Source organism: Neophocaena asiaeorientalis, unplaced genomic scaffold (genome assembly GCF_003031525.2).
Source record: "Neophocaena asiaeorientalis asiaeorientalis breed wild unplaced genomic scaffold, Neophocaena_asiaeorientalis_V1.1 scaffold220, whole genome shotgun sequence".
Lineage (NCBI taxonomy): Eukaryota > Metazoa > Chordata > Mammalia > Artiodactyla > Phocoenidae > Neophocaena > Neophocaena asiaeorientalis.
The window spans coordinates 6,904,228-6,930,353 of record NW_020174042.1 but is presented as its reverse complement, the minus strand read 5'-3'; the positions used below and the strand labels follow the sequence as shown (position 1 = coordinate 6,930,353).

At 44.3% G+C, this 26,126-nt stretch overlaps 1 protein-coding gene across 2 annotated transcripts in view; it reads right to left on the bottom strand.

Moving 5' to 3' along the window:
* DAPK1 (death associated protein kinase 1) overlaps window positions 1-26,126 on the bottom strand; it is a 197,415-nt gene that overhangs the window by 88,945 nt on the left and 82,344 nt on the right. For both annotated transcript variants that reach the window (XM_024753860.1, XM_024753861.1), the window contains exon 3: window positions 9,289-9,510. In XM_024753860.1, the coding sequence (XP_024609628.1) occupies window positions 9,289-9,510 (222 nt within the window). The remainder of the gene's footprint in view (window positions 1-9,288; window positions 9,511-26,126) is intronic.

Genomic DNA, 26,126 nt, shown 5'->3' with positions numbered 1-26,126 from the left:
GGCTCTGGCTCACTCAGCCTGGGGGGAGGGAGGGGTACGGATGTGGGGCAAGCCTGCGGTGGCAGAGGCCGGCGGGACGTTGCACCTGAGGCTCACCATGTGTTCTCCCGGGGAAGCTGTCTCTGGATCACAGTACCCTGGCAGTGGTGGGCTGCAAAGACTCCCGGGAGGGGAGGTGTGGATAGTCACCTGTGCTCACACACAGGCTTCTTGGTTGCAGCAGCAGCAGCCTTAGTGTCTCATGCCCGTCTCTGGTGTACACGCTGATAGCCGTGGCTCGTGCCCGTCTCAGGAGCTCGTTTAGGCAGTGCTCTGAATCCCCTCTCCTTCGCACCCCGAAACAATGATCTCTTGACTCTTAGGCAGGTCCAGACTTTTTCCCGGACTCCTCCTTAGCTTGCTGTGGCGCACTAGCCCCCTCCAGCCTGTGTTCAGGCAGCCAACCCCAGTCCTCTCCCTGGGATCTGACCTCTGAAGCCCAAGCCTCAGCTCGCAGCCCCGCCCGCCCCGGCGGGTGAGGAGACAAGCCTATCGGATGGTGAGTGCTGGTCAGTACCGATCCTCTGTGCGGGAATCTCTCCGCTTTGCCCTCCGCACCTCGGTGGCTGCGCTCACCTCCGTGGCTCTGAAGCTCCCCCCTCCGCCACCTGCAGTCTCCACCTGTAAAGGGGCTTCTATTGTGTGGAAACCTTTCCTCCTTCACAGCTGCCTCCCACTGGTGCAGGTCCTGTCCCTATTCTTTTGTCTCTGTGTTTTCTTTTTTCTTTTGCCCTATCCAGGTACGTGGGGAGTTTCTTGCCTTTTGGGAGGTCTGAGCTCTTCTGCCAGCGTTCAGTAGGTGTTCTGTAGGAGTTGTTCCACATGTAGATGTATTTCTGATGTATTTGTGGGGAGGAAGGTGATCTCCACGTGTTACTCCTCCACCATCTTGAAGGTCTCGACCTTCTGTTTGTTCTTTAAACAACATTTTTCAATGACGAGAGGCAGAAGGGAGGCTCCCAGGGAGTCATCGATGTTCTGGAGAGATTGTTACTGATCTACTCTAAATACTAGCCTAATAAGAGAATCCCACCCATGACCTGTGATCTGGATGCTCTCTCTTCTGCGCCACTGGCTCGGGGGGAGTCCCCCCCAGCTTCTTGTTCCCGAAGCTGATCCCAACCAAACCCCAGAGTTCTGGGCGCAGTGTGCCTAGACGTGGGTGCTGTATGAGCCGCGTGAGGCAAGCCAGGCAGAAGGTCTGGACTGAACGTGGACCACCAAACCAGCAGCCCTCGACCTGGGAGGGACCTGGGCTCTGGGGGCAGAAGAGAAGCTGAGCAGTGCAGCGAGGCTGTGATTGTGTCCAGGATGGCCCCCACCTCGGACCTACGAAACCAGAGAGGCAAGGAGAGGGAGCAGAGCAAGAGGGGAAACCAGAATGCCTGAGGGGTCATTTGAAGCCACAATTCTACAGAGTAACCTGTTTCATGCTCTTGAAGTGTTGATTAGGAGAATGGCTAACCAAGACAGGAAGAATAATGAGATCTGTGACATGGCTGTGAGATTCCAAGAGGAAGCGTGAGCAGTTCCCAGGGACTTGGAGTACCCCAGAGCATCATAAAGTAGAATCTGTGGTCCCTGAGGAGGGATTAATAGCCCATCACTGCAGCTATGGAAGTCTCTGAGGCTGGCAGGCAGAAGTGTTACCCCAGTTTACCAAACCTTAACAATTATACACCTTTCTTGGAGATAAGCAAAGATTTCAAATACTCACTATCTATAACTTATGTATACAGCACAGAGTAAATCGAGCCAGATATTAAAATTATGAATATATGATAAAAACTGCACATCTATGAGCACACAGATACTACGTGTGATTTGTTTTTATGATTTTCATTGTCCCAATTTTTCTAAGACCATCTGGAAATCAAATAATCCACTTAAGTGAATAAAAATGCCCATTTAATAAATGCTAAGGAAACACTTTCAACCGAATTAGCAAGAAGTAAGAGCACGGGGGAAGACATACATACAGGGTTTTATTTCTCAAGAGAATGCCTGAGTGGAAAATAACCTACTCTACACAAATTTAATTCTGTTGTGAAAGGTTGAGACTGTTGCCAAATGCATTTCAGTTCTCTGTTCTTGCCTAATAGTAGATATCTGAGGATCCAGAAGCCAAAAGTGTAACCCAGAACAGTTCTTGAAATTACCTTTGTGAATAAAAACAAAAGTTCAAAAAGTCAGAAGAGCTGGCGGGAGCTCAGAGAAGAGAGAACAAATGTAGCAGCAAAAAGGAAAAAAAAAAGAAGGAAGGAAGGAAGGAAAGAAAAAGAAAGAAAGAAAGAAAGAAAAAGAAAGAGAAAGAGAGAGAGAGGGAGGAAGGAAGGAAGGAAGGAAGGAAGGAAGGAAGGAAGGAAGGAAAGCATTTAAGCAATCTTAATGTGTTTTTGTGTCTTGTGAGGACCAGGAGAGCAGTAGAGAATGGGGGTGGGAAACTGAAAGGCCCCTGGCGTCAGATACGCCTCATTTACCAGCATCACTTATGTCCCTATAACTGCGTTCAGCTTAGTACAACTTTGCCACTTTTAAGGTACCCTGAAACCATCACTTTAATCACTGCATTTGCTTCTTGAAAGGCCCTTGCAATTCTGGATTTGCTGTCAGTGAAGCATGAACCTATCCACATACATCCACTGTGCTGATGTACAATGAAACAATCATATTTATATTCTTATGAGTCTGCATCTACGTTTGGCTACGAGAGAGTGAGCCAACTTAACAACGATCCTGCATAAAGTGGTCTAATATTACACAAATATCTGAATACAACTCGGCAGTTGTTTGCAATGAACAAACTGAATTCCAGAAATTATTAACTTAGACAAAGTCAGAAAGAGAGCTGAAAAGGAGAGTTGTTCTTCCATTGGAATAGAGTTTCCATTTTGCAAGATGAACAAGTTCTGGAGATATGTTGCACAGGTGAATACGCTATGCTACTGAACTGTATACTTAAAAATGGCTAAGATGGTCAATTTTATGTTATGTGTTTGCTACCACAGTAAAAAAGTAATAAAATTTACTTTATTAAATAAATAAAAATAGAGTGCATTAATTCCATGTTCTGCACCTGGCTACAACCACTGCATACTGCACTAATTAAACTGAATTTCCTACGAGAAAGAGAAAGAGAGAGAGAGAGAGAGAGAGAGAGAGAGAGAGAGGGAGGAGAGACTACTCTAACTTAAAGACCTGCTTTAAATTCCAAGCAGAACAAATAAAGGGGAAAAATTAAGGTTGGAGATCCAACCTGGCTTGATTTCTTTGGAACAATCCACTATGCCAAGTTTACATGGCAATTCTAGGATGTTTACTTTATAAATCTTAACAGGGTAACCTTTCAGACAGGTCATCCAAAGCTCAGGTGACCCTCCTGAAGCAGGCCATGACAGGGTGATGTCCATTCCTGACTTAAGGTAGACCCAGAATCACCTACCCCACTCCAGCCCTCCTCTGCGCAAGCTTCCTGCAGGGAGGAAGAGTCACGCATCCCACTGTTTCTTGGTTGCCTGATGGAACTACCATGATTAGGTGTTTTATTTTGTTGTTAACTGGCTCACAGAGTTCTTGGTTAACACATGAGTGGGCTCGCAGTCCAGCAACGGGTAGTTTTCTATTCTAGTGCTTCTCTATTAGTTTGCTAAGGCTCCTGTAACAAAGTACCACACAGTGGGTGGCTAAAAACAACAGAAATTCATTGTCTCACAGCTCTGGAGGCCAGAAGTCTGAAAGCAAGGTGTGGGCTGTGGTTCCTTCTGAGGGCTCCAACGGGAATCTGTTCCAGGCCTCTCTCCTAGTAGCTTGTAGGTGCTACTATTGCATCACTTCAATCCTCCATCTCCACATGGCCTTCTCCCCAGATCTCTGTCTCCACATGGCCTTCTTCTTATAAGGTCACATGGGATAAGGAGCCCGCTCTACTCCAGTATGACCTCATCTTAACTAATGACATCTGCAACGACCCTATTGCCAAATAAGGGGACACTTTGTGATAAAGGGAGTTGGGACTTCAACATATCATTTTGGGGGAGACACAATTCAACCTACTACAGCTTCTCAAAAGGTGAACCCTAGACCAGCAGCATCGGCATCACCTGGGAATTTGTTTAAAATGTAAATTCTTGGGCCTTACCCTAGACATACTGATTCAGAAACTCTGGAAGTGCAGCCAAGTAATGTGTATTTTAACAAGCCTTCAGGAGATTCTGAAGCACGCTAAAGTTTGAGAACCACTGTTAAACCACACTGGACATTTAAAAAATCATTTTGTAATGCTAAGTGTGTATCTTGCCTTTCCAACAGAATTGCTAGCCTTTTGGGACTCTCTCTGACGGTATTTATCACATGCTGCTAATACTTATTGCTTACCTAAAACAGGCTAGAATCTGGAGTTCTGTGAAGGCCACATGTGACCTTCAGGAAGGTTTTATTTTGTCTGCTCATGAATACTATGAACTAACTGCTAAAATTAAAAACCTAGATACCAGACTTTTCTTGAAAAAGATTGCAGGATCTGGCAACACTGGATCCAAAATCCCACATGGCAACAATCAACTGAAGAGTGGCTGAGGGTTCAGTTAGCCACAGTCCCCACCATTCCCTGATGCCTCCCCGATTCTGAGGCTTTGTGTAGACCAACCTCACTCACTTACATCACCTGTCCAGTCCCTAAAGGCATTTGGGTTTGACCCATGTCTGGGCAGAGGGAACCTAAATTATCCACAGCTTGAAATACTTAGCTGTTTCTGAGCAGCAAGTTTAGGAACAGAATTCTAGAAGCCAGTGTCTCTGATTAGCACTGACTTTGTTTGGCTTCACTTTTCACCAGGTAACAGGGCAAGTTATGAAATGACTCATGCACTGAAGATCAAAGTTTTGTAGTGGCTTGCCCATGTGACAATGCACGGGTGAGCTGTAACAGAACAAAGAGATTTTTGTATGACTTCATTATGGAACAATGGGATGTGGAGGACATGGAATTGTGATTTTGAGACATCAGGTTTGTTTCCTTGGTGTATATGCTCTGCTGAGCTGCAATAGCAGATAAGGTGTGGAAAGATTCTTTTCCAGAGAAGCATGTGGGGGAAATATCATTCTTAAAAACTACTTTCAGGGCTTACAGAAATTTTAAGTCAAATCCTGGAGTAGGATTTGACAACTGTGCCTTTAACACAGACACCAAGTAGCTTCTGTACAAAGGACGGAAAAGATATCATTTCTGTATCTCGCCCAGATCATTAGGGGCAGCTCATGAAATAGTGCATGGAGTGGCGGTTTGGGGTCTCTGTCTCACTGGTAAGGACAGGGCCAGATGTGGGAGTGAGAGCTCACACATCCACATGGAAACAGGCTTCAATGAGGGAAGTTTCAACAAGGGAGCAAGCTTCATTAGTAAGCCAGAAGGAAGCTCTATTGCCATGGAGTTCATCCCAAAGCAAAAAATCAAAAAATATATCCACTTAAAGATTTCTGAACCAGAGGATACAGACAAGGGGCCACTATTAGGTCATAGAGCTATTTTCTGACAAATTCCTACATTTTATTCTCTCCTTAACCACCACTGTATCCCAGCATTCTTAAGAAAGGAAAGAAGAGATGGAATATGTCACTGATGACTAAATCTTCCTTTAAAGCTGTTACAATTTACAACAACAATAATTTTCTCAAAGGCAAAGATGACTCTTTCTCCTGGGCAGACCTAATATCTTGAATAGTCTATTAAAAATGAAAACACCTCTTCATGGCAAAGTAAATATAGATATAAAATGGGACAGACTTGTGATGTGAAAACAAGGGTGCACTTTCCCTCCTTAGCCTTTGGTACCACTGTATGAGTCAGGGTTCTCCAGAGAAACAGAACCAAAAGGATATACAGATATAAAGAGAGAAAGAGATTTATTTTAAGAAACTGGCTCATGCAATCATGGAGGCTGACAAGTCCCAAGACCTGCAAGGGGAGTCCACTGAACCCAGCTGGTGACCCAGTAGGGCCAATGTACCAGTTTCAGTCTGAAGACAGGAAAAAGCCAATGTCCCTGCTTGAAGGCCGTCGGGTAGGAGGAATTCCTTTTTATTCAGGGTAAGGTGAGCTTTTATGTTCCATTTGGGACCTCAACTGATTAGATGAAGCCCACCCCCATCGGGGAGGGCAATCTGCTTTACTAAGTCTACGATTCAAATGTTAACCTCATCCAGAAACACCCTCAAGACACAACCCAGAATAATGTTTAACCAAATGTTGGGATACCCTGTGGCACAATCAATTGACACATAAAAGTAACCATCACTACTCCCCACATGCCCGGTGGGTGAAAAGGCTAGGACAATCAGCTCACAGGGAATGCTGGAATCTGTAAGGAGCAAATACCCAGGGAAGACAAACATGCATCTGACCCTGTGGGGGAGGGGCCATCTTCTAAGATTCCTCCTGCTTCTTCCACCTAAGAGCTGCTCTTTGTGAGCTCACTCAACATTTTTTTTTTTGCAGTACGCGGGCCTCTCACTGTTGTGGCCTCTTCCGTTGTGGAGCACAGGCTCCGGACACACAGGTTCAGCGGCCATGGCTCACGGGCCCAGCCGCTCCGCGGTATGTGGGATCTTCCCAGACTGGGGCACGGACCCGCGTCCCCTGCGTTGGCAGGTGGACTCTCAACCACTGAGCCACCAGGGAAGCCCCTCAACTTTTATTCAAGGTCTCCACATAATGAACTGTGTAAAGCTGTGCGCCACTATCCACCTAATAGAATGGCTACAATTAGAAACAAATATTGACAATACAAAGGGTTGATGGAGCAACTGGAACGCTTACTCATTGCTGGAAGGGCTGTAAAATGGTGAAGCCACTTTAGAACGCAGTTTGGCAACTGCTTGTAGAGTTAGATGTACACTTACCACATGGCCCAGCAAACCCACTCATTGGTATTTACCCCAAAGAAATGAAAACTTATGTTCACACACATGACTGTTTATGGTAGCTGTATGCATGATCACCAAATATTAGAAACAACCCAAATGTCCTTCAATGGGTGAGGAGATAAACACCACACAATGGAACACTCTTCAGCAATAAAAAGGAGCACATGACTCATGCACAAATCTCAAAAGCATTACGTTGCGTGAAAGAAGCCGGTCTCAAAAGATTGAATACTTTATAATCCTACTTATATAATCTTTGAAAAGACAAAACTACAGTAATAGAGAATGGCTCAGTGCTTGCCAGAGGGTAGAGGGAAGAAGGTGGGTGTGACTAGAAGGGGAGAGTACAAGGGAGTTTTGGGGGCAATGGGACTATTCTGAATCCTGATTTGGGTGGTGGTTACACAAATCTATACATGTGTCAACTTTCATAGAATTACACAACCCTCCCCCAACATCAAATTTACTGTATAATAATTTAAAAAAAATTTAAATCAAGTGGTAAAAAAAATCTGTATGTTATCCATTCTATGCACAGGATAAATAAATGCTCCTAGTGGAAAATACCTATGAACTGGGAGTCAGTCAACAGAAGCTGAATCCAGAATATACACACGCAGGTGGAAGTAACTCCCCGGCATCATTTGTACATTCTGATACACAAAGGGAGCAAATTATATTCTTGACTTACTACACGTGACCTGGTAATTCTCTGAAAACGCAAAACAGTTGTGATCTACATAATTTCTTTCCCAGGAACTTTGCATTCATGGTCTCTGACAACAGCCTTAAGGGAGGAAATTTAGGCTTAGAGATAGATGGTAAAGGATTTGCCCTGGATTTTGATCTTGGTTCTGTCTGGTTTCCAAGTCACCATATAAAGCCATAGCAAGGCTTACACTCTGATTCCTGTCTTTTCTCTGCTGAACTCTGAGCAGGCCCCCTTAATCCTCTGTGCCCTTAAAACCCTGCTCTTTCGGGTAGGGGAAGAAAAGAATCTGCCCCCCAGGGAACATGTGGAAGTGTCTGGAGGCATTTTTAGCTGTGACAGCTAGGGAAGAGGATGCTCTCTGGTGGGTAGAAGCCAGAGATGTTGCTAAACATCCTACAACACACAGGATGGCCCCCTGAACAAAGGATCATGCAGCCCAATATGTCACGAGTGCAGAGGTTGAGAACTTCCCAGAAACATGTATTAAAAACATCCATGAGCCAGACATGTTTATGTTCTCATCTCATTTATCTCCTCAAAACCCTTTTGAGGTAGGTATTATTGACCCCAATTTATAGTTAAGAAGGTTGTTGCTCAGACACATAAAGGTATGTGCCCAGATCCCAATGGTGAGGCAAGAGGCAGTGGGCATCCCAGGCCCTCGTGACAGCAAAGCGCAGGTCCCGATAGTGCGGTGCCCCCAAGGCTGGGCTCCCTCTGTATACCTCCCTTCACTTCCATCTCCCCTGGTCTCAAAAATCACCTCTTAGCCCTAAGAGATCTGCACATAAGGGGGAGCTGCTGGGCTGGCAGAAGGACACATCTTAATTCGAGGCTCCAGGAAATGGGTGGTTCACTAAGAACCACCCAGGATTGCTCCATCCATCCCTCCCTCTGCCCTCAGGGTACTAATGTGTGTCCTCCATCCAAACAGCCCAGAGACACTCCCAGTGGCGTGTTCTTGATGACTTCCTCTCCTCTCCTCTCCTGCCAGCCCATGTTGCTGGACTCATGACCAGGAGTGGGGCCCTCAGGCAGAGGGCCAGGGACAGGGGGACGCGTCACAGAACATCACGCTACAGTTTCCCACAATAACATCCGATGGGCAGGGTGTGCCTGAGAAAATCAGCAAAACGCTTTAAAAACAATCACTCACCCTGAGTGATTCTGGTTCACTTCTACCCTTTCATATGAGTGTTGACAGTTCCAACAGTTAAAAATGGGGTGTGGTAAGACAGAGGGAAGAGAATAGAGAAAGAAAGAGAAAAAGAGAAGTAGGAAAACAGAGGGGAGGCAGAGGAACAGCATGACAGGAGGGAAGAACGTAAGCCTAAAGCTTACTATGAAACTCAAAACGCAGACGACCTCAAGAGAAACGAGGAAGAACCCCAAGATTGGGGACCCGCCTGCCGATCAAGTGGGACCACATCAACGGAAGCTGCTGTAGAATTACTCCAGATAACCGCAGCCGGCCTCACAGCGCACCACCCACTGCAGCTCTCGAACTTGGCAAAGCCTAGTCAATCCCTGACGAGGCTCCGGGGCTGGTCACTGCGCTGTCCAGCTGCCGGGAAGCCTGCAGCCCACCCTCCTCCCCGCCCAGCCCCAGCACTCACAGTTCCAGGATCAGGATGACGTCCGTCTTGTTCTCATAAACCTCGTGCAGGGTGATGACGTTGGGGTGCTGGATCTCCTTCAGGATGCTGACCTCCCTCTCGATATCCTCACGGCTCACGCCCCGCCGGCTGGATTTGGTCCTCCTCTTCTTGATGAATTTGGCGGCATACTGTAGACCGGTGCTTTTCTCACGGCATTTCTTCACAACTGCAAACTGCCCACTGAAGACAGAAGGCAGAAGAGGTCCCAGGTCATTTATACATCCTTTATTGTTCACTAAAACCCAGATTTGGGGCAAGGATGTGGCCCCATGCCGGTGGTGGTGGTGTGTGGGTGGGGGGAGGCAGTGGGGGGAGGACAACAGGATTACAAATAGGAAAGTCCAAATTGTGGGAAATTAACAAATTCACCGGAGAAATCTCTTCTATATTTCAGTTCCATTAAGCCTGTCTCTTTATGAACATTGTTGCAAAGAACAAAAATTTATTTTCTTGAATTAAATGTCATTAGGTGGTAATATGCCCCCGTTTCTCTGCTCTCCTCCATCTCCCCCATTTCAGATTCAGGGGCCACAGGAAGGAGCTCCCTCCTGTCTCACCTCATTTCCTTGTTCTTATCCTGTATGTCTAGGAAAGCAAGGGATCGGGACCAACAGAAAAATATATAGGGCCCTGCCTTCAATGACATATTTCTAGCACCAATATTTGTCAATTGAAACACTCAAAACAACTACAAACAATGCAGGTATACCTCATTTTATCGTGCCTCACTTTATTGTACTTCATAGATATTTTTACAATTTGAAGGTTTCTGGCAACCCAGTATTGAGTAAGTCTGTTGGCTCCATTTTTCCAAGAGCATCTGCTCACTTTGTGTCTGTGTCACATTTTGGTAATTCTTGCAATATTTCAAACTTTTTGATTATTGTTATATTTGTTATAGTAATCTGTGATCAGTGACCTTTGATGTTATCCCTGAAGAAAGATTACAACTCGCTGAAGGCTCAGATGACTGTTAGCATTTTTTGGCAATAAATTATTTTTTAACTAAGGGATCTACATTGCTTTGTTTTAGATAAAATGCTATTGCACACCTAACAGACTACAGTATAGTATAAACATAACTTTTATATGCATTGGGAAACCAAAAAATGCCTGTGAGTCACTTTATTGTAATATTTGCTGCATTGCCGTGGTCTGCAACTGAACCTGCGATGTCTGAGTCTGCCTGTGTATATTTTGTTCACACTTCGGGGACTGATAAGTCACATGACCTAAGTGAGACCTTTTGGAGATTTTTTCTGAGACACTTTGACCCCCCAAAACTGCTGCCAGTCATCTCAGGACCACTCTTGGTCTAAAGTAGAGGCAAAGCTGGTAAAAGGAAGAAACCAGTAACACTGCAGTAACACTGTGGAATGGCTGGATCAACCTTAGCCTGAAGTTATCTGCCTTTAGATTTTTCAGCAACGTAAGCCAACAAAATTCTGTTTACCACTAAAACCAGTTTGATTTGGGTTTTTTATTTCTTGCAGAGGAAAGCATCCTAAATTCGACAGCAAGCAACCAGAGTCTCCTATCCACATATAAAAGAATATAATAACAGAGCTTGACAAAATATAGTAAAGTGACTATGTAAGCAGCTGAAATGTTGAGAAGCAAGTAGGCTACCCTGAAAGTAATGGAAGGATGCTTCCTGTGTCAATGGGGGCACCTTCACTTCCTCCCTAACACCCTAGTGCCCAGGGCCCATCCGCCCATCACAGGATCTGTATATTTCTTGGCACCTTCTAGGGAACTGCTATGTGGAGAATTATCACAGTTATTTCTAGCTAGCTTTATTCTCCTCACATGAAGACAAAAGGGAGATAGAAAAATCAAATTAAGGTTAATATTCTGATGTTAAAGAATCGATACTTTAAAACGTTACTCATTTACTTTGGCAGCGGGAGGCCAGTGAAGAAAAAATACATAATGAAGGATTATTTTTATAGCAGCGTCAATTTTTTTGCATGACAGCTTATTAATACCATCTTTCCCCCGGCAGCAGGATAGCCGAGAAGCTGAAGAATAAATCACATCGGAACACTAGCACCTATTGCCCGTAAACTCACAACCTTAAAGAGTCATGGGATCTGTTATGACTTTATTTACAACCATTTCCTGATTTCTTTGGGGAGTGAAGAACTGGGCTTTCTCTCTGGTGGGGGATGGGAGGTGAACAGCAGAGATGGGGCTTATGGAGGAAAGAGGAAAAACAGCCTGAATACAAAACAAAGTTAGTTACTGCTTTACAGAGGCCAGTGAAGTGGTGCTTGTATCCCCTCTCCTCTCAAAGACAGTACCATGTCCCCACTGAGTGCTCTCAAGGGGCCCCAGGCCAGCCCAGGACCCCCAACCCATAGCAACCCATGTTTCCAGGAGCTGGGCCTTGCACATATCTTGCAGTCACAGTTACTTGTCTCGGGGGCTGTAAAGGCAGACTCAAGGCAAACTCAGTGGTTTGAATCACACTGCTTTAAAAAACAAAAGCAAAGAGCCAAAAGCCTGCTGAATGCAAGCCTAAACTCAAAGACTGTTCCGAATGTGTTTTCACTGCCAAATGTTCCATGCTGACCTTTTTTTTTTTAAGTTTTGGACATTCTTTTTTATTTTAAGCTAAACTTTAAAAAAAAATTATTTATTTATGGCTGCGTTGGGTCTTCGTTGCTGCGCGCAGGCTTTCTTTAGTTGCGGCGAGCGGGGGCTACTCTTCATTGAGGTGTGCGGGCTTCTCGTTGCAGTGGCTTCTCCTGTTGCGGAGCGCGGGCTCTAGGCACCCGGGCTCAGAAGCTTGTGGCTCGTGGGCTCTAGACCACAGGCTCCGTAGTTGTGGCCCACGGGCTTAGTTGCTCTGCGGCATATGGGATCTTCCCGGACTAGGGCTCGAAGCTGTGTCCCCTGCACCGGCAGGCAGATTCTTAACCACTGTGCCACCAGGAAAACCCTTCACGTTGACCTTTGATGCTTTTAATTATGGGAAGTGAGAGCATCAGGCATCCCAACCCTAAGGGCTGGGTTCAGGCATGGTTCTGAACGTCCTATGTGTCGAGGCCAGTAGTCTGTGCAGAGATCTAAGCTGACCATGTTGCCCAGGTTTGCAGCGAAAACATCTGGAACCCATCCCCTCACCAAATCATTGATCCCCCACTCACACTTCAGGGTCCCCACATGAGGGGTGCTGGTGGGAGAGGAGGGGCCAGCAGGTGGGAAAGGCCCCTGCGCAGGAGAGGGTGTGATCCTAGTGCCCCACGGCAGCATGCTAGTGTTCTGGATAACCCTGGCTGCAGAGGGTCAGACGAGGGGGTAGAACAATTTTGGAAAACACCTTTTAGACTTATCTCAATGCTGTCTCTTTAAAGACACTTTTCCTTATTTATTGCCAATTCTTGAACAATCTGCCTCCCCACTCCCTTGCTCCAACCAGTGTTCCACCCCTGAGTCCACAGGGAACCTCATACCCCTCTGTGGCACCTGCTGTTTCCTGTTTCTTGCCCATTTCCACCCCTCCCAAGAGCGTAATCCCTTCAGGACCGAGGGCTGTCGGGTGCATCTTCTATCCCCGAGGCCCTTGGTGCAGAGCCCCGCCAGGAGCCCATGCACGATGCTGATGTCCTGCTCTTGAATTCCGAATCTATAACCCTAAAAACCAGAGGTGCTAAACTGAAGCTGCCTCATTGTCATTCCATAGAGCCGTGGAGCCGCGAGGGGCTCACACTGCCTGTATTTGAATGCCTAGTAGCTGCGTACCTGTGGGCTTACTTAACCTACTTAACCACTCTGCCTCACTTTCCTTACCTGTAAAGTGGGTACAATAGAGTGCCTACCTGGGAGGGTTGTTGGGATGGAGGGAGCAGGGATAAATGAGCTAAGATGGGTCAAGTGGTTAGAACAGTTCCTGGCAATAGTAAATCTTCAGTAACTGTGAGCCATTTTCTTCCAAAACTGGAGGATTTTTTGTGTTTTTTAAAATTCATTTTTTGGCTGCGTTGGGTCTTCATTGCTGCGTGCGGGCTTTCTCTAGTTGCGGCGAGCGGGGGCTACTCTTCTTTGCAGTGCACGTGCTTCTCACTGTGGTGGCTTCTCTTGCTGTGGAGCACGGGCTCTAGGCATGTGGGCTTCAGTAGTTGTGGCACGCAGGCTCAGTAGTTGTGGCACACAGGCTTAGTTGCTCCGTGGCCCGTGGGATCTTCCTGGACCAGGACTCGAACCCGTGCCCCTGCATTGGCAGGCAGATTCTTAACCACTGTGCCGTCAGGGAAGTCCCCCAAACTGGAGTTATTGTCATTAGCTCACGGTTGCTCAAATCTCAAAGCGCTGCAGTATTTACCCCCAAAATGTCACCTCTCAGGACTGCCTGTGGGAAGAGAGCCCTAAATGGAAAAGCAACACAAAACACACACAGCAGGGCGATACTCTGTTAAAGTATGTAAAACTGCTGCTAAATCTGGAGGCTGGCTCCAGCCTTCCAACACAGCGTCCTACAGCGTCCTGTCCCCCTTCTTCTCACTGCCCCACCCCGAGGGAGAGGAGCTGCTCAGGACTCCTGGTCCCTGAAGCTGGCTGCACTCAGCGCCTGGGACGAGGATGGAGTCCCAGCTGAGCCACATGCAAGGCCCACAGGGAGGGGCTTGGTGTGACTCGGTGATGCTCGTCGGGCATTTCCACAGGGCCACCTCCTCAGGCGACCAGCAGGCTGAGGACAGACTCCTCAGAGAAGACATTCTTCTTTAACACAGTGATTTGCTTTGCGAGGCCTAATTCCAGTTGGGCTGTTGGTTAACTGCTGCTGCCATCCTTCCCTGCCTGGGTGCCTGGCCCCTGTCTCCCTCACGCCCACATTCCACCCTGCATTTGGCCACATTGGGGGAAAGTCCTCTTCTCCAACACCCCACCCCCAGTTGAAAAGGCAATTTGCTTGGGATTTTTGTGGCAAGGCTTTTAAATTGTGGGCTCCCGGAGCAACAGCCTGCCCCAGCTTCCGGGGTGAGCTCTGGGCAGGAGGAGAGTAGGCACACACAGAGAAGCCAGGCCACCACTGCTGCCCACTTGGAGGACTGCTTGTCGCTCCAGCCCCTCCCGTGACAAACACACGAGGCTCCTCAGTGAATGATGCCCACACAGGCTGTGGTGACGGTTCCGTGGATGGGGAATGTACCTTCCTCACTAGAAAACAAAAACTCACTGTATGTTATCATTTAAACTTGATGAAACAGAGTACAGGCTACCCTCAATTTTTGTGGGATCCATATTTGTGAATTCACCTACTCCCTAAAATTTATTTTTAAACAAAAAAATCAATACTCGCAGTACTTTTGTGGTCATTTGTGGATTTGAATAGCCAGATGTGCATGTTCCCAGCTGAGCTCAGTCAAGGCCACGCTCTGCCTTCCTTTCTCAGCTCTCACACTGTAAACAGTGTCCACTTTACAGTCTGCTTAGTGCCGTGGTTTTTGGTTCTGTTTTGTTTTGGGTTTTTTTTTTAATTGCATTTTGTGTTTTTTGTTTGTGGTTTCGCTATTTAAAATGGTCCCTAAACATGGCTTTGAAGTGCTGTCCAGAAGCATGGATGCTATGGTGCACCTTACAGAGAAAACGTGTGCTAGATAAGCGGTGCTGGCTGTGAGTTCACTGTTAGTGAATCAACAATATATATTAAATAAGGTACCTTTAAGAAGAAACACACAGCAAACAAGGTTATGCATTGATCTGTTGATGAAAATGTGACCAGAGGCTCACCGGTACCTAACCCTGTATGTCCTCCAGAACCATGGTTCTGTATCCATTAATTCAGTGTTTGTGATGAATTTATAGAACATACCACAATGAGAATTAACTGTGTGTCATTTTAAAAAACTCTACTAACATTCCGTCATTTAATAACTGACAGTTTGTTGCACTAAGTACAGACAGCCACACTCATTTTAAAATGAAAACTTTCACTTCAATGTAATGAACATGTATTAAGCTCTACTGGTCAGGTGAGTATAAAAAGAAGGAGATCCATCCTTGCATTAAGGAATTACCTACTTTAAAAAATGTGTTTTATGCATAATCACAAATTTTATTAAAAAGAGAAAAATTTAGAGGGCAGACAGCAGAAGCAAGAAAAACTACAATCCTGCATCCTGTGGGAAAAAAACCACGTTCACAGAAAGATAGACAAGGTGAAAAGGCAGAGGGCTATCTACCAGATGTAGGAACAAGATAAAACCCCAGAAAAACAACTAAATGAAATGGAGATAGGCAATCTTCCAGAAAAAGAATTCAGAATAATGATAGTGAAGATGGTCCAGCACCTCAGAAAAAGAATGGAGGCGAAGATCAAGAAGATGAAAGAAATGTTTAACAAAAATCTAGAAAAATTAAAGAACAAACAAACAGAGATGAACAATACAATAACTGAAATGAAAAATACACTAGAAGGAATCAATAGCAGAATAACTGAGGCAGAAGAACGGATAAGTGATCTGGAGGACAGAATGGTGAAATTCAGTGCCGCAGAACACAATAAAGAAAAAAGAATGAAAAGAAATGAAGACAGCCTAAGAGACCTCTGGGACAAAATTCAACACAACACGTTTGCCTTATAGGAGTCCCAGAAGGAGAACCGAGAGAGAAAGGACCCAAGAAAATATTTCAAGAGATTATACTCAAAAACTTCCCTAACATGGGAAAGGAAAGAGCCACCCAAGTCCAGGAAGCACAGAATCCCAGGCAAGATAAACCCAAGGAGAAACACACCGAGACACATAGTAAAAAAATTGGCAAAAATTAAAGACAAAGAAAAATTATTGGGCTTCCCTGGTGGCGCAGTGGTTGAGAATCTGCCTACTAATGCAGGGGACATGGGTTTGAGCACTGGTCTGGGAAGATCTCACATGCCGCGGAGCAACTAGGCCCGTGAGCCACAACTACTGAGCCTATGCGTCTGGAGCCTGTGCTCTGCAACAAGAGAGGCCGCAATACTGAGAGGCCTGCACACCGCGATGAAGAATGGCCCCCGCTTGCCACAACTAGAGAAAGCCCTTGCACAGAAAAGAAGACCCAACACAGCAAAAATAAATAAATAAATTACTAAACTCCTACCCCCAACATCTTAAAAAGAAAAAGAAAAAAAGAAAGAAAAATTATTGAAAGCAGCAAGGGAAGAATGACAAAAAACATACAAGGGAACTCCCATAAGGTTAACAGCTGATTTCTCAGCAGAAACTCTACAAGCCAGAAGGGACTGGCATAATATACTTAACGTGATGAAAGGGAAGAACCTACAACCAAGATTACTCCATCCAGCAAGGATCTCATTCAGATTCAACGGAGAAATCAAAAGCTTTACAGACAAGCAAAAACTAAGAGAATTCAGCACCACCAAACCAGCTCTACAACAAATGCTAAAGGAACTTCTCTAAGTGGGAAACACAAGAGAAGAAAAGGACCTGCAAAAACAAATGCAAAACAATTAAGAAAATGGTTATAGAACATACATATCAATAATTACGTTAAAAGTGAATGGATTAAATGCTCCAACCAAAAGACACAGGCTTGCTGAATGGATATAAAAACAAGACCCATATATATGCTGTCTACAAGAGACTCACTTCAGACCTAGGGACACACACAGACTGAAAGTGAGGGGATGGAAAAATATATTCCATGCAATTGGAAATCAAAAAGAAAGCTGGAGTAGCAATACTCATATCAGATAATATACACTTTAAAGTACAGAATGTTACAAAAGATAAGGAAGGATACTCCATAATTAATATTGGCACAAAAACAGAAATATAGATCAATGGAACAGGATAGAATGCCCAGAGAAAAACCCACACACCTATGGTCAACTAATCTATGACAAAGGAGGCAAGGATATACAATGGAGAAAAGACAGTCTCTTCAATAAATGGTGCTTGGTAAACTGGACAGCTACATGTAAAAGAATGAAATTAGAACACTCCCTAACACCATACACAAATATAAACTCAAAAAAAAAAAAAGAGAGAAAAAAACTTCAGCTAAAAGGAGCAAAGCTTCATAAACACCTAACCTAATTTCCAATGTGATTTTTTTGTCTAATTTACAAATACATGTAATTTAAACAGTACCCTTGTAGTCACTCAGTGAACTGTATCCAGAATGCTATGCAAGGCATTTTACACGTATTATCTTATTAATAACCACAACTATGAGATTCACATTATCACTGTCTCTTCTATCAATGAGAAAACCAAGCCTCAAAGAGATTTTAAAAATTGCCCCAAATCATTCAGCAAGTAAATTGCATAATTGAGAAATGAATTCAAACCCAAGTGCATTTGCCTCCAAAGCTCTATTCACTGAGCACAGTTGCTGTGCTGGGCTTGTGTCCAGTTTGTCTGAGATACAAGCCACTCCTGTGAAGTCACAGACAGGACTGGAGTATCATTCAGGAAAGAGTTTTGTGAGGGCAAGGCAAAGAGAGGGGCCTTGTGGTTAAGTAAGTTTGGGCAATGCAGCCTCCTCCTCCCCACTGAAAACTCAGACAGTGTTTTAATTAGCTGAAACCATGGCTTTAACATGCTCAGAGGGGCTCTGCAATAAAAAGAGAACCCTGTTTGTATGTGTGCTTAGGAAGCATGATACTAACAATAAGAAAGAACCACAGAAGGTTCTTTCTCAAGGTCAGCACACAAGGATCACACACAGTTGGGGAAGCATTTGTGTATATTTCACTGCTCATTAAAAATAAACTTATTGTGGGACTTCCCTAGTGGTCCAGTGGTACAGCCTTCCAATGCAGGGGACGCAGGTATGATCCCTGGTCAGGAAACTAAGATCCAACATGCTGCAGGGCAACTGAGCCAGTGCACCTCAACTAGAGAGAGAAAACCCGCACACCACAACTAGAGAGAAGCCCGTGCGCTGCAACGAAGAGCCCATGTGCTGCAACGAAAGATCCTGCATACCGCAATGAAGATCCCATGTGCCACAACTAAGACCCCATGCAGCCAAAAATAATACATACATACATACATACATAAATAAACCTGTTGAAGTTTGTTTAATCCAGTAAAGATTTTATTTTATCTTATTTATTTTGGCTGGGTTGGGTCTTCGTTTGCTGAGTGCGAGTGGGTGCTACCTTTCGTTGTGGTGCGTGGGCTTCTTATTGCAGTGGCTTCTCTTTTTGTGGCGCACAGGCTGTAGGTGTATGGGCTTCAGTAGTTGCAGCACGTGGGCTCCATAGTTGTGGCACATGGGCCCTAGAGCGCAGGCTCAGTAGTTGTGGCACTTAGTTGCTCTGCCGCATGTGGGATATTCCTGGACCAGGGATCGAACCTGTGTCCCCTGCACTGGCAGGTGGATTCTTAACCACTGCGCCACCAGGGAAGTCCCCAGGTTTTGTTTTCAAATTTATTTCTCTGTGGCAGTTTTGCTCTCACTTGGGGAAAGACTAGATGGACACACAATGTCAGAGAAAATGCTGCATTTAGAATGAAGAGCAAACTGTCTGGAGTGACAATTTTTTCTACCTTATGGGTTGGTACCTACCCTAGGGCCTGACATTTTCATCATCGACCTTGATCCAGACACTACATTTGAACAAGCTCCCACCAAGGAAGGTGGATGCAGATTCAAAAAGAGTGACTAAAACAGGGTGTAATTTTTTCTTTGATTTTAAATATGTATCTACCCAGTGCATATGACAGTTAATATTATTTTTGGTAACTATTTATGATTGTGACTTCCCCACATTAATGCTGGAAACAGATCTGGATTAAATCAAACAGCTGATCAGTTCCATCTCTCCCCTCCTCCCAAGATTTGCAAAAAGGTTTTTAATTAACACAAAATAATTTTTACTTTTGAATTCATATATCAAGCCCGTGGCAAAATTTTAGTGCTGGTTTATGGGTCATCTATTTTTCTTGAAGAACTGCATTCTTAGAGTGGCATTGACTCAAATCCTGCTAGAATACTGAAATTACAGGTCTTATATAAGAGGTGAGGTGACAGAAAAGATTTTTCAAGGATGAGTTAACATTTGATAATAATTCACATTTATGGCAGGGGATACAAACCCCAAAGGGTTTACAGAATAAGGGAGGGAGAAGCATGTAACGCTATAATATGGAAAGGGCCACAAACAGGACATAGACACTCAGGGCCACTCCAGGCGAGAGGGTGAGGTCAGGAGGCCCAGGCTGTGTCCTGAAGGCTGGGCTCCAGCCTGGAGAGGAAGAAAGTGTGTGTTGGAGGGACGCTTCCAAGAGCAGGAAGAGTGTGACCCGAGGCAGGGAGGCATGAAAGAGCCTGCATAATATTTCTGAGGGAGGAGGAAGTGATGGGGGAGGTATGAGGGATCCCCACAATCATGGCCCTGCCCAGAGTGGAGCAATGCCAGCCCCAACTCTGCCAACAACATGGGAAAGCAGGGACCTGGCTGAGCCTCAGTTTCCACATCTGTGCAAGGGCAATGGCAACATGAAATGAGGCCACTCAAGTGAGTGCAGCATATCAAGCACATGTAAAGAATGAAAATTAGTATGCTGTCTCAGCTTCAGATTTCTCAAAGAAGCCAAGATGGTAGTATTTCAGAGGCTGAAAAGCAGCACCTAATTTCTTCTTGGCATTTTTCTCTCCAACATCTTTGAAATCTGAGTGTTAAGTCTCTACATTTCTTTTTCCCCATTAGGACTCAACAAAGCTATTTTCATTTTGGGTGGGACCTATTTTATTTTTACCCCCTTGGTTCCTAAAGGATCTTGTGGCGTTGTTTGTATGCTGAAGTTTTAGCCTGTGGGTAGGTGATGGGAAGCAGATTGCATTTTGTAAACATGGCCTCAGCCATATCTTCTATCTCACATGCTCTTCCGCAGTGTGGCCCTGCCTCTCCCATCATCCTGGTCCCCTGGAATCTGAGCGTTGCTTGATCACTAGAATGAGGCAGAGTTGATTCTGGGGTTTCTGCCTGGGTTGCTCAGCATGCACATTCTTTGGAGCTCCCTCTGGGAACCCAGCCACCATGCTGGGAGAAGCCCAAGCTCTTTGGAGAGGCCATGTGGATGTGTTCCCGTCAAAAGCTCCAGCTGGGCTGACAGTAGCTTTAAAAGGCCAGCCGGGAGATTGGTTTAAGATGGCAGAGTAGAAGGATGTGCACTCACTCCCTCTGGCAAGAGCACCGGAGTCACAACTAACTGCTAAACAATCATCGACAGGAAGACACTGGAACTCACCAAAAAAGATACCCCACATCCAAAGACAAAGGAGAAGCCACAATGAGATGGTAGGAGGGGCGCAATCACAATAAAATAAAATCCCATAACTGCTGGGTGGGTGACTCACAAGCTGGAGAACACTTATACCACAGAAGTCCACCCACTGGAGTGGAGGTTCTGAGCCCCATGTTAGGCTTCCCAACCTGGGGGTCCGGCAACAGGAGGAGGAATTCCTAGAGAATCAGACTTTGAAGGCTACCAGGATTTGAGTGCAGGACTTCAACAGGACTGGGGGAAACAGAGACTCCACTCTTGGAGGGCACACACAAAGTAATGTGTGCATCGGGACCCAGGGGAAGGAGCAGTGACCCTATAGAAGACTGAACCAGACCTACCTGCTAGTGTTGGAGGGTCTCCTGCAGAGGCGGCAGGGGTGGCTGTGGCTCACCATGGGGACAAGGACACTGGCAGCAGAAGTTCTGGGAAGTACTCCTTGGCGTGAGTCCTCCCACAGTCTGCCATTAGCCCCACCAAAGAGCTGGGTAGGCTCCAGTGTTGGGTCGCCTCAGGCCAAAGAACCAACAGGGATGGAACCCAGCTCCACCCATCAGCAGACAAGCGGATTAAAGTTTTACTGAGCTCTGTCCACCAAAGAAACACCCAGCTCTACCCACCACCAGTCCCTCCCATCAGGAAACATGCACAAGGCTCTTAGATAGACTTATCCACCAGAGGACGGACATCAGAAGCAAGAAAGACTACAATCCTGCAGCCTGTGAGGAAAAAAAAACCACATTCACAGAGAGATAGACAAGATAAAAAGGCAGAGGGCTAAGTACCAGATGAAGGAACAAGACAAAACTCCAGAAAGACAACTAAATGAAGTGGAGATGGGCAATCGTCCAGAAAAAGAATTCAGAATAAAGATAGTGAAAAGTTTCTTGTAAACAAGAAATGTTTAACAAAGATCTAGAAGAATTAAAGAACAAACACCTAGAAAAATTAAAGAACAAACAAACAGAGAGGAACAATACAATAACAGAAGTGAAAAATACACTAGAAGCCATCAGCAGCAGAAAAACTGAGGTAGAAGAATGGATAAGTGACCTGGAAGACAGAATCATGGAATTCACTGCAACAGAACAGAATAAAGAAAAAAGAGTGAAAAGAAATGAAGACAGCCTGAGAGACCTCTGGGACAACATTAAATGCAACAACATTCACATTATAGGGGTCCCAGAAGGAGAAGAGAGAGAGAAAGGACCCAAGGAAATATTTGAAGAGATATAGTAGAAAACTGCCCTAACATGGGAAAGAAAATACCCACCCAAGTCCAGGAAGCACAGAGAGTCCCAGGCAAGATAAACTCAAGGAGAAACATACTGAGACACATAGTAGTCAAATTGACAGCAATTAAAGACAAAGAAAAATTATTGAAAGCAGCAAGGGAAAAAGGACAAATAACATACAAAGGAACTCCCATAAGGTTAAAATCTGATTTCTCAGCAGAAACTCTACAAGCCAGAAGGGACTGGCATAATATACTTAAAGTGATGAAAGGGAAGAAACTACAACCAAGATTACTCCACCCAGCAAGGATCTCATTCAGATTCAACGGAGAAATCAAAAGCTTTACAGACAAGCAAAAGCTAAGAGAATTCAGCACCACCAAACCAGCTCTACAACAAATGCTAAAGGAACTTCTCTAAGTGGGAAACACAAGAGAAGGAAAGGACCTGCAAAAACAAACCCATAACAATTAAGAAAATGGTAATAGGAACATACATATCAATAATTATGTTAAACGTGAATGGATTAAATGCTCCAACCAAAAGACACAGGCTTGCTGAATGGATACAAAAACAAGACCCATATATATGCTGTCTACAAGAGACCCACTTCAGACCTAGGGACACATACAGACTGAAAGTGAGGGGATGGAAAAAGATATTCCATGCAAATGTAAATCAAAAGAAAGCTGGAGTAGCAATACTCATATCAGATAAAATACACTTTAAAATACAGAATGTTACAAGAGACAAGGAAGGATACTCCATAATTAATGATCAAGTGATCAATCCAAGAAGATATAACAATTATAAATATTATGCACCCAACATAGGAGCACCTCAATACATAAGGCAACTGCTAACAGCTATAAAAGAGGAAATCGACAGTAACACAATAATACTGGGGGACTTTAACACCTCGCTTAACACCAATGGACAGATCATCAGAACAGAAATTTAATAAGGAAACACAAGTTTTAAATGACACAGTAGACCAGCTAGATTTAATTGATATTAATAGGACATTCCATCCAAAAAGAGCAGATTACACTTTCTTCTCAAGTGCACACGGAACATTCTCCAGGATAGATCACATCTTAGGTCACAAATCAAGCCTCAGTAAATTTAAGTATATTGAAATCATATCAAGAATCTTTCCTGATCACAACGCTATGAGATTAGGTATCAATTACATTGGCCGCTGAGCCTGTGCGTTCGGAGCCTGTGCTCCACAACGGGAGAGGCCACAACACTGAGAGGCCCGCGTACCGAAAAATACAAACAAACAAACAAAAAAAGTTACTAAGTAACGAAGAGATCATTGAAGAAATCAAAGAGGAAATCAAAAATTACCTAGAGACCAGTCTATGCCAATAAAATGGACACCTGGAAGAAATGCACAAATTCTTAGAAAGGTATAAACTTCCAAGACAGACCAGGAAGAAATAGAAAATATGAGCAGAGCAGTCACAAGTAATGAAATTGAAACTGTGATTAAAAATCTTCCAACAAACAGAAGTCCAGGATCGGATGGCTTCACAGGTGAATTCTATCAAGCATTTAGAGAAGAGTTAACACCCATCCTTCTCAAACTCTTCCAAAATATAGCAGAGGGAGGAACACTCCCAAACTCATTCTACGAGGCCACCATCACCCTGATACCAAAATCAGACAAAGATGTCATAAAGAAAGAAAACTACAGGCCAATATCTCTGATGAACATAGATGCAAAAATCCTCAACAAAATACTAGCAAAGAGAATCCAACAGCACATTAAAAGGATCATATACCATGATCAAGTGGGGTTTATCCCAGGAATGCAAGGATTCTTCAATATATGTAAATCAATCAATGTGGTACACCATATTAACAAATTGAAGGATGAAAACCATATGATCATGACAATAGTTGCAGAAAAAGCTTTTGACAAAATTCAACACCCATTTAGGATAAAAACCCTCCAGAAAGTAGGCATAGAGGAAACTTACCTCAACATAATAAAAGCCATATATGACAAACCGACAGCCAACACCATTCTCAATGGTGAAAAACTGAAACCATTTACCCTAAGATCAGGAATAAGACAAGGTGGTCCACTCTTACCACTATTATTCAACATAGTTTTGGGAGTTTTAGACATAGCAATCAGAGAAGAAAAAGAAATAAAAGGAATCCAAATCAGAAAAGAAGAAATATAACTGCCACTGTTTGCAGATGACATGACACTATACACAGAGAATCCTAAAGATGCTACCAGAAAACTACTAGAGCTAATCAATGAATTTGGTAAAGTAGCAGGATACAAAATCAACGCACAGAAATCTCTTACATTCCTATACACTAATGATGAAGAATCTGAAAGAGAAATTAAGGCAACACTCCCATTTACCACTGCAACAAAAAGAATAAAATACCTAGGAATAAACCTACCTAGGGAGACAAAAGACCTGTATGCAGATAACTATAAGACACTGATGAAAGAAATTACAGATGATACCACAGATGGAGAGATATACCATGTTCTTGGATTGGAAGAATCAACATTGTTAAAATGACTATACTACCCAAAGCAATCTACAGATTCAATGCAATCCCTATCAAACTACCAATAGCATTCTTCAGAGAACTGGGACAAAAAACTTCATGATTTGTATGGAAACACCAAAGACCCAAAAAAGCCAAAGTAATCTTGAGAAAGAAAAACGTAGCAGGAGGAATCAGGCTCCTGGATTTCAGACTATACTACAAAGCTACAGTAATCAAGACAGTATGGTACTGACAGAAAAATACACATCAGTGGGTCAGGATAGAAAGCGCAGAGACTACCCATGCACATATGGTCACCTTATCTTTGATAAAGGAGGCAAGAATATACAATGGAGAAAAGACAGTCTTTTCAATAAGCGGTGCTTGACTGTCATACAGAGTGAAGTAAGTCAGAAAGAGAAAAACAAATATCGTGTATTAACGTATATATGTGGAAGCTAGAAAAATGGTACAGATGAACTGGTTTGTAGGGCAGAAATAGAGACACAGACGTAGAGAACAACGTATGGACACCAAGGGGGGAAAGTGGTGGTATCGGGGGTGGTGTGATGAATTGGGAGATTGGGATTGATATGTATACACTTATATGTATAAAATCGATAACTAAGAAGAACCTGCTGTATAAATAAATAAATAAAATAAAATTCAAAAATTCAAAAAAAAAAAAAAAAAAGGCCAGCCAGGTGAGTCTTCAGATGGCTCAAGCCCCAGCCAACACCTTAGTGCTACCATGTGAGAGACTCCAAGCAAGAACACTCAAGCAACCCACAGAAGCATGAGCTCATAAAAAATTGTTGTTTCAAGCTATCAAGTTTTGGGGTGTTTGTTCCACAGCAATGGATAAGTGGAACAGCCACTGTTTTTGTTTTTTAAACAGATGACTCCAGAAGCTACATGAAGAAAGGATTCAGTACAGAAGGTGAGGCGCCAGAAGGTGACCAGTGTTGCTGACGAGCCTAAAGGGAGCGCCTGGGAAAGGAGTGAGAGTGTCCAGACCATTCTGAACGCAGGTCGCCCTGGGGTGGGGTAGGGCCTCCCACAAACAGCCCCCTCGTTACATCAGCACGTGTGGGCTCACTTTTCAGGTTCTTTGCTTCTCATCTTGGCAGCAATTCCCCCTCTTTCAAGAAAAATGCTGCATCACTTACGAGGGACCTCTGTGCCAGAACCCCAAACCGATGACAACAAAACCCAAAGATCTCCCTGAAATGCTTTTGCAGATTTCTGCCTGAGCTGTGCTCGTCTCCAACCTACCTTTCCCAGTCTCTCTGGTGAAGCAGGTCCCCACTCTGGGAAACACACAAGAACCAAACTCTCCAGCAGGACCCAGTAAACATATGACTGCTAATCTCCATCCTGACTGCTCTGAACGTCCAGGGCCTATCCGTAGTGACATCACCTGTAGGGGTCTCTGGTGAAGAGGAAGCACTTTGTCCTCGTTCAGTGGAAACCTCCCCTTCCATCCTAACCCACCGGCTGTGCAGATTTCAGGATATGATGATGGCTAACTCAGTATGAGAACCTGGTACTTCAGCACCAAGTTAAATTCCCTTGGAATGTTTCCGTGGTGCAGCCCACACTTGGAAACTGCTCTCTTTCTGCCTTTTGAGAAGCTAGCTACATGTGACAGCAAGCGAAACCACTTTTTACAAAAAAACAGAACTGGTGATTTATCACTATTATTATTATTAAAAAAAACAACCCTCCAAAAATTATTTTGAACTGCTGCCACGGGTCAGTTAAAATGGCACATTTTCTGGAGAACAAC